This window comes from Schistocerca serialis, chromosome 3 (assembly GCF_023864345.2).
Source record: "Schistocerca serialis cubense isolate TAMUIC-IGC-003099 chromosome 3, iqSchSeri2.2, whole genome shotgun sequence".
Classification (NCBI taxonomy): domain Eukaryota; kingdom Metazoa; phylum Arthropoda; class Insecta; order Orthoptera; family Acrididae; genus Schistocerca; species Schistocerca serialis.
Genome location: NC_064640.1, coordinates 506,587,069 through 506,596,437, shown reverse-complemented (window position 1 = coordinate 506,596,437; position 9,369 = coordinate 506,587,069). Strand labels below are relative to the sequence as shown.

General features: G+C 46.9%; 1 protein-coding gene across 1 annotated transcript; it reads left to right on the top strand.

Moving 5' to 3' along the window:
• Window positions 1-292: 292 nt before the first annotated feature.
• Window positions 293-4,304, top strand: LOC126470956 (aquaporin AQPcic-like). Its single transcript, XM_050099006.1, has 4 exons — window positions 293-344; window positions 447-646; window positions 3,508-3,651; window positions 4,080-4,304. The coding sequence occupies exons 1-4, from the start codon at window positions 293-295 to the stop codon at window positions 4,302-4,304; spliced, it is 621 nt and encodes a 206-aa protein (XP_049954963.1).
• Window positions 4,305-9,369: the final 5,065 nt, after the last annotated feature.

Sequence of the window (9,369 nt, the reverse complement as noted above, 5' to 3'; positions counted from 1 at the left end):
CGAGGCACAAATGACATTTTGAAACGAAATACAAAATGATTGCGCATACTGTGCTTCTTTGACACAAGGGGAAAAGATACGAAACGAGATAAAGTAAAAGGTGTATGAAAGGATAATGTAGATAGAGGAACTCTAGCCTAAGAGGAACTAAAATTTATTACTGTGATAAATCCTGTAAATACTCCTTGCGTTTGAATAGGGGCGCCGTCTTAATTTGTAGATAGGAGACATAGTATAGTGCTGCGACAGTTGCAGTATGAAAACAGGTGGCAGTTCAGCTAGAAGAAACGGCATGGTTGAGGACGGAGGGTGCCTCAGCACGACAGCCGTTGAAGCGGCGGACAGTATGGTTTACCTAGTGTTCCCACAAGACCATTGCAAATTCACCTCGATTCTTGAAACTTGCAATGCCATGTCTCGGAAGTGACACTGTGCTTATGTTCTAGGCGTCCTGGACCTGATAAGGTTAGACGAGATGAAGCCCTGCAAAACAGTGGTGGTACAGCTGGCTGCTGAGCTCCTCGGCACGTTCCTGCTGGTGGTCGTCGGGTGTGGCTCGACTACAACGGCGTGGTCGGAAGGCTACCAGCCGACGACTGTTCAGGTGGCCCTGACATTTGGACTTACTGTCGCATGCATCGTGCAGGTAGGTATCGCAATATTGGTCGCATTCTAGAGAGCAAGAAATGGTCACTCGTTAAGCTTGCTAGTAACGGGGGAAATAATACACTCCTGGAAATAGAAAGAACACATTGACACCGGTGTGTCAGACCCACCATACTTGCTCCGGACACTGCGAGAGGGCTGTACAAGCAATGATCACACGCACGGCACAGCGGACACATCAGGAACCGCGGTGTTGGCCGTCGAATGGCGCTAGCTGCGCAGCATTTGTGCACCGCCGCCGTCAGTGTCAGCCAGTTTGCCGTGGCATACGGAGCTCCATCGCAGTCTTTAACACTGGTAGCATGCTGCGGCAGCGTGGACGTGAACCGTATGTGCAGTTGACGGACTTTGAGCGAGGGCGTATAGTGGGCATGCGGGAGGCCGGGTGGACGTACCGCCGAATTGCTCAACACGTGGGGCGTGAGGTCTCCACAGTACATCGATGTTGTCGCCAGTGGTCGGCGGAAGGTGCACGTGCCCGTCGACCTGGGACCGGACCGCAGCGACGCACGGATGCACGCCAAGACCGTAGGATCCTACGCAGTGCCGTAGGGGACCGCACCGCCACTTCCCAGCAAATGAGGGACACTGTTGCTCCTGGGGTATCGGCGAGGACCATTCGCAACCGTCTCCATGAAGCTGGGCTACGGTCCCGCACACCGTTAGGCCGTCTTCCGCTCACGCCCCAACATCGTGCAGCCCGCCTCCAGTGGTGTCGCGACAGGCTTGAATGGAGGGACGAATGGAGACGTGTCGTCTTCAGCGATGAGAGTCGCTTCTGCCTTGGTGCCAATGATGGTCGTATGCGTGTTTGGCGCCGTGCAGGTGAGCGCCACAATCAGGACTGCATACGTCCGAGGCACACAGGGCCAACACCCGGCATCATGGTGTGGGGAGCGATCTCCTACACTGGCCGTACACCACTGGTGATCGTCGAGGGGACACTGAATAGTGCACGGTACATCCAAACCGTCATCGAACCCATCGTTCTACCATTCCTAGACCGGCAAGGGAACTTGCTGTTCCAACAGGACAATGCACGTCCGCATGTATCCCGTGCCACCCAACGTGCTCTAGAAGGTTTAAGTCAACTACCCTGGCCAGCAAGATCTCCGGATCTGTCCCCCATTGAGCATGTTTGGGACTGGATGAAGCGTCGTCTCACGCGGTCTGCACGTCCAGCACGAACGCTGGTCCAACTGAGGCGACAGGTGGAAATGGCATGGCAAGCCGTTCCACAGGACTACATCCAGCATCTCTACAATCGTCTCCATGGGAGAATAGCAGCCTGCATTGCTGCGAAAGGTGGATATACACGGTACTAGTGCCGACATTGTGCATGCTCTGTTGCCTGTGTCTATGTGCCTGTGGTTCTGTCAGTGTGATCACGTGATGTATCTGACCCCAGGAATGTGTCAATAAAGTTTCCCCTTCCTGGGACAATGAATTCACGGTGTTCTTATTTCAATTTCCAGGAGTGTAGTAAAAGTGTAGTGAGCTGCGTATCGCAAATGGAATTGCAGTAGATTCAACTGCTACTGACTAGAAAGTACCTGGTCATGGCGTGTTGGGGCCGCTCTTTCAGCGGCGTACATAGATAGTAGGGGCGCAAAGTGCAGTTGGAAAACGGTGTGTGCTGGCTGTCTGTTCTTTCTTAGTGTCTCGTTCGTGGAAAACACGTTAGACAAGATGTGGAAGCTCGCAGGCCATGTAACGGCTGTGGGCAGTAGAACATTCGCTCCATATTAGGGTTAAGGCCAGACACTTCAACTATAATTGTCAGTATTACTAAGTTCGCGGCAGAGACGTTGTGATCCGTATTATGCGCATGATGTTCACGGCATTGAGAATGGTCTTAAACTGGTTATAAGATACGGGACAAGATAGGATTCGCAGTGACTTAACAATTAGAATGTGAAAATAAACCCCTAATGAATCTCATTGCTTAAATGTGATGAAGGTTGTGTATGGCGGTAGCAACTAGAGGTGCTCGCCTGCGCACAGTATTGAACTGTTCGGTCCCTAGGAAACGAAAATTTGATGAGATAAATGTCAGCATCTTAACTCATCAGGCTCACTCGTATTGACCTTTCTTAATGCAGTTCTATGTCAGAATAGCTTAATGGCTGGTTTGTAACTCATTCCCCTTGCTGTAATGCAAGCATTTCACACATCCGCTGCAGGAATGGCTAGAAAGGTGCCATTGAGTGTCTGAAAAAAAAGTGGAGGGTAGAAGTAATGGTCAGTGCCACTCGAACAAATAGGTTCAACGTGCCAATGCTACAAGTTCTCCTAAAGAGCACGCGGCAGTTGGCTACTAAAACGCTATTCGCACAAATAGCGCGATGACAGGTTTCAAACAGACAGTCAACAATCGGTTGCTTAAATTTATATGAAATTCGTTGTTAGCAAACTAAAGTTACTAAACAGATGAGCAGTCGCAATATCCATTTGCGGCAAAACAGCGGAACAGTTTTTGTCGGAAGTACCATTAATACTGAGGCACGATTTCATTTGTGATAAAGCTGGTAGAGAACGGATTAGGTTCTTCACTGGTAGAAAAGCAGTCAACGAAAACGACTTCACACGATTCAAATTCTTAACACCAGAGGTAAGCACGTCTTGGTACGAAGACGATGCAAGTCTTCCTGAGGCAATTTTCGAAAAATTCTGTATGGTTTGGCACCTGGGATATCCAATAAACGAGAGTGAAGAGGCATTGCAAGAATATGACGAACTTAAGCGTATCCATTTCCACTCAACTTGAACTCGGGGTAGTTGCACCGAAATATTTGTATGTGGAAGTAGATGAATGTGATTGACCAAAATGTTTGCTTTCAGACGCTGGGCTACGTAAGTGGCGCTCACGTGAACCCGGCAGTGACTGTGGGCCTGGTGGTGGGCGGCTTCCTGGGCCCGCTGAAGGCTCTGCTGTACGTGACGGCGCAGTGCGTGGGAGCCACCGCTGGCTCATTAGTGCTCCAGGTACTCGTAGCTGGCCTGTTGAAGTGGTTATTTCGTTCTAACAATTGTTAGTTAAATGGTAAAAAGGACATGGTTTCAAACCTACGCGGTAGACTGTTCAGTAAAGTCTGGAATTTTGACGAGTTATAATCTGACAATAACTGTACATGGCAACTAATTGCCAAAAAATGACGCCTTAAAGCAGCAAATAGTACAGAACGCAGAGTTGTATAGCAACTGTCAGAGAGCAGCGACTAAGGCTTTCAAATCTTCGTAGTCGAAGAACTGAAAAACAGCCATATTAGTGAAGAGGGACTGTAAACTTCGTCCAGCTGTGTTAATTGTAGTAAATTTGTTCGCTCTTTCCACAAAATGTTTTTAAATGTAAATGTAAATGTAGTACCAGTGAGATGGAAGGTACCTTTGCAGCTTTGTTGTGGTTGTTGCAGGCCCTGACACCCAACGAGACGGTCGCAACACTAGGCGTTAATGCCTTGAATCGGCACGTGACGCCGACGCAGGGCTGCTTCGTCGAGATGGTCATATCATTCATGCTTGTGATGGCCGTGTACAGCGCTGCCACAGGGGCGGCAGCAGGACCCTTCACTGTCGGCATGTCTATAACAGCCTGCCACTTGTTCGCGGTATGTTTCCCAGGGGCCCAAGGTCCCTGATCATGGGTGCTCTGAGGTTTAATTTCAATGACTGATAAGGCTGTAGCTGCTGTGCGGACGTTGAGACCCAGGCTAATACAGCCGCAGACTTGGTTGTGGAGGTGCCTGATTTAAGCGACCTAGGTGCAGAATAGGCAGCGTACAAGTCGGCACACCAACTTCATTATCAACTTGGTAAATACATTGATACGTCCCTAAATATTCAAAACTCCCGTTTTTTCCAACGCATCTAGTTCAGGAAATTAACAATTAACGTATTGCATCAGTTGGGTTTTAAGGAAGAATTATGATAGTTTCATAAGCGACACAAACAGCGCCAACAGTGTTAACGGTCCCTCATAAAAAACCAACGGCAATGTGATTGCTCGACTTCGGCATTAAATAGTTAAGGCACTGTCAGGTAGGCCGATCCACCACGGCACCGGTTGATGTAAGAGCAGAATTTGAATGGCACATTCCGCAATTCTGCGTAGTGGCGTGTCTTCGAAGATGGAAAAATAGGCTTCGCATGTTCGATGCTGCCAAGAAATGCTAGACGAAACGTTTGCCTTGCTAGAAGGTCAACATGAAGCAACTCTTGAACATGATTAATTTTGGAGAGCAATGCTGGAAGTTTCCGCAGAACTTTCTGCAGTCCTCACAACTCTAAGGTTCACTTAAATCGCCGTCCACTGCATATTGGCACTCCTTCCTGTAATGCTGTAGCAACATGTGCTGAAGTCGGACCAATTGCTCTCTTCCTTCAAAAAACCTGTCTTAACGAAATTATACCTTCCTCCAGACCCTTCACAATGGGCCAGCGCCCAATTTTTTTTCTTATCTTTAAGCGTCAGGAACTTTAGCAGATCTGAGTCACCGATCTTGCAAGACACTTCCACCACCAGCGCGCCATCCCGCGTGTATAGTCATACCGAGCGTCTCACAGCTGTGTACCCCGTGTCTTCTGTTTAACAAATTCTGCGTCTTACAGCGCCATGTAGTGAAGTAAGTACCATAGTGCCCACACCCCACCTTCGATAATAATCCGTCCTAATATGACGTCATGAGTAGTTACTTTTTCAGCGTTCTGAAACTGGATCTTCGGTTACCACCTTCAAATTTCGAATTGCATAATGACACAGCTTCGCAGCTAGTTCGAGAAAGTCAGAATAACCTACCTTTCGGTTTTAGGCAAGAACTGCCCATAACTAAAGCTGTAGGTATGGTTATTAAGCATGTGAAGTGTCTGTTGGGTATGCGGACGGTAAACGGAACTTCTGTGATTAGTTCTCACGGTGGGGTTAGAACGTGGTCATTTCGGTATACTCCCATCCGGTAAATATCAATATACGGCACTTCCTTCTTTGCACGCTACATTAAAGATCTTCGAAGTAAATACCCAAGCCTGATAGTAGCTACCCAACAGCGAAGGCAAGCTAAGTGGAGAATCAGGGTCGTTCAAAGGAGTAGGAGCGGACCGAAGCGACTTCCGGCAGTTTCTGGCCAGTGTACAAAACCCGTTCTTTTCTCTGGCCTCGACAAGTTTTTCCTGAGCCAGGTTTCTTACCTGGAAATCTGTAATGCGACGCGGGAACACAATTTCATCATATTGCTGAAGGAGCCCTTCAGATCTGAATTCAGTGTTGGACAAACAATAACTCCTCCTGTGTTCAAAAAATTTCAATAAAAATACAGCAGCGAAGTTCATGCATACCACAGCCTGAACTGTTCACCACCCAACACGACCGTTAAAAACTCACCATACATTTCTATAAATTTTGTCCAATTAATCCTAGGTATCAGAACAAGCTTGGAATAACACGGGGTCCTTCTTCCTGACAGGAATTCAAAGATGTTAGTGTGTGGGTATGCTGTAATGCGTATGGACAATGTGTGGCGTTGGGTGAAAAACTTCGGAAATTCCGCATGTCTGCCGGCAGACATTGATTAGATTGGGATCGAAGACATACTGGTAATGATAAACAAGAAATACGCTTTAGTTCACGATAAACAGCGACGCTTCTGTAACCAGAGTTAAGAGCCTTAGGGAGCCAATAACGCACGCCCCCAAACGTTGTTCTTCGCATCAAGCGATCGTAAAATGAAACTGGTCAGTGGTGAATCTTGCACACTACAGCCCATCTGACTGTTAGGTCTCAAGAAAGCAACATAGGCTGTTAAAGATCAAATGACTTGCGTGAACGTAACGGCTGAAACATAAGAAAAAGCAAGGCTTGGCTCATTAATGTCGCAGGTAGGCACGATGCATCGGCGACAGTGCAGAAAGGGAGGTGTGTAGAGGACAGTTAAAGCTGTAATCTACCGATTCCGCTGTTCTCTCAACCACTAAACTTGATACAAGGCACTACTTCTTGGTCTACCCTCGTATAAAAGTAATCGGTGACCTATGGATTTAAATTTGGAGTGTGGACTAACGCCCTATAGAAAGCTTATGGCTCGACCTTGTCCAGACGTAAGGTGACTGTCATCAGTGAGTGGTAAAGAGATCTTCACACACCAGAAGCACTGCTACAATGAAAGTGGATCATTTACGTCAAGTATATGCCCAACTAAACGTGAAGGTATTGTCCCAAACGCAATAACACGTAGTTAAGATGTGTGCGCACCTTCATAACTTAGGTTTCGGGAAGATAAAACTACTTTGCGATGTATCAGTTGAATTTACGGTTTCGTAGAACGCTACCCAGAAATTGACAACGATAGAAAATTCACTTCGTAGGTCACTATTCAGATGGATTCAAATGTAACGCGGAAATATCTGAGGTATCGTGCAAGACTAAATGACCTTCATTTTTCGCAGATGCAGTACACTGGTGCTGGTATGAATCCGGCTCGCTCTTTCGGACCTGCTTTCGTTACTGAATCTTGGACAAACCATTGGGTATGTATCAAATGAAAATTGTGAAATGCATTATGAGAGTGAGTTGTCAACAAAGCTTTGTTTAGTATTGGTTCGGCCGTCTTTTGCAGGTGTACTGGGTGGGACCGTGCGTAGGCGGTGTTGCTGCGGGTATCGTCTACCAATACTTCAGACGAGAAGAGCCTGTGGATGCATCAGAGAGTAGGGCTTCTCCAGGCCAAGCTTCTGGCATGGCCTCAGGGATAGCGGAACGGAATGTATAAGCACGGAACAAAAATGTAATGCTCTTGACAACATGGCATTGTCCAATTTCTGCCTGAACTTTGTGGACGAGTGTGTAAACCTAATTAAGCCTGATGTTAAGAGAATGCATACTAGAACTCGCCTATTTCGCTAGGCATGGCAAGGACATATAATGGATGTAAAATTTTAGTAATGTGAAACATTTACAATGTACTGAGATTTTATGCTCCAGTGTATTTTTAAATGTTGTCCACGTTCAATAAATTCAGCATGTCGAAAGCTAGTATCTGCTGACTAGTGGGATTAGATGCTCTTAAAGCTAGGATAGGCACAAGAAAAAGGTCTCACCCGACCCTTCGAAATCACAGTACTTGGGCACAACACCCCCCCTTTTCGTATTCATATAACATAAGTGAATATTCTTAACGTGCAGTTAAGTTTCAGGTACATACCGTTCTTCAGCTGGGCTGTTTCACAATTCTTTTCCAGAGGGCGCTGCTTCAGTAAAAGAAATTTTCTGCGTGCTTGGAATAAGACAAATTTAAATCATTGGCGTATCACTAGTTCAATAATTTCCGTGGTTCTCCGCCCTTGCTACTATAGGTTGACATATCATTTTCACTTCAGTTACTTCATTACGACGTAAGCTTGTCGTAGGTGCCAATCTCAAGGCGTCCTGGCTGCCGACGTGATAAGGCAAGCAGGCAGGCGGTCGCTCGCTCTGAAAGATCCAGTTAGGGCATTTAAATTCGCAGTTCACTCCACAACCATACAAATCAGAAATGAATCCTAAATACTGAAAGACATAAACGTATGACACGTTAGTCAAATTTGATCTTACTAACAACGCTCGATGAGTCGTTGATATTGGAAGAGCGCGCGCGTGCGCACACACACACACACACACACACACACACACACACACACACACACACACACACACACACACACACACACACACACACACACACACACATACATATACGTATACATCTCCGGCAACAGCTCTCAATATAGGTGTCGCCTCAGCAATAGTTCAAAGTATGGCTGAACTTCAAGCCAATAATTCCTGCAATGACGTGACGCATCAATGGAGTGGGGTCCACTGTGCGCAGTACACACCCACGTACGTGGCAATGTGTGAAATGCCCTAGCCTTATTCATTCCCAAATAATTCGAATTAACACGACACAATTTCGTGAAGTGCCACACGCAAATCCACTGAAATCAATCGTGAAAATATTCAACGGAAAGCTCAAGTTAAGTGAAAGTACGACACACCTACAGTAAGGTAAACTTGGCCAGGCTGGACCGTACTGGCCAATTCTGGCATTAGCCAGTGGCGTTTTGAATGTATTGTAAAGGCGCGTGGCGCTACCACACTGCTCTCGGCAGTGGCCGTCTTTGCAGAGCTTGGCTCCACTACTTCGAAAGTGGCACCTCAACTGGCATCACGAGGCTGAGTGGACACCGTTCTAGCCCTCCCACCAAGGGGAAAAGTTACTGGCAGTGCTGGGATCTGAACCTGGGTCGTCTGTCACGATTACCATTCACATGTGACAGACGGATTTCACATGTACAGTAGGCGTCACATAGTGCCTATTCAGCAATCTAACAAATTATTTAGCGGTCGCCAGCCCAGTTAGGCCATGTTTAACTGCACAACGGTAGAGTATATTATGCGTCGTACTTAAAAGCCCCGAGTTCTGTAATAAGTGAAAGTCTGGGATAGTGTTGGTTGTATTGTAACTTGCTTACTCGTAGCGTCGTAATTATCGTTAAGTGTAAGTAAACTTAAATTTCGATACCTGCTCAACAAGAGGCAGTGGAACACATTAGGTCGTTCTTGGAAAATTGTCCAGTTACCTGCGATCTGCTGTCCACTTGCTGGCTTGGCGGCTACTGTATTGAGACAATCGCGGCTGTTCAACCCAGGATGACTGAAATCAACAGGTGACAAGT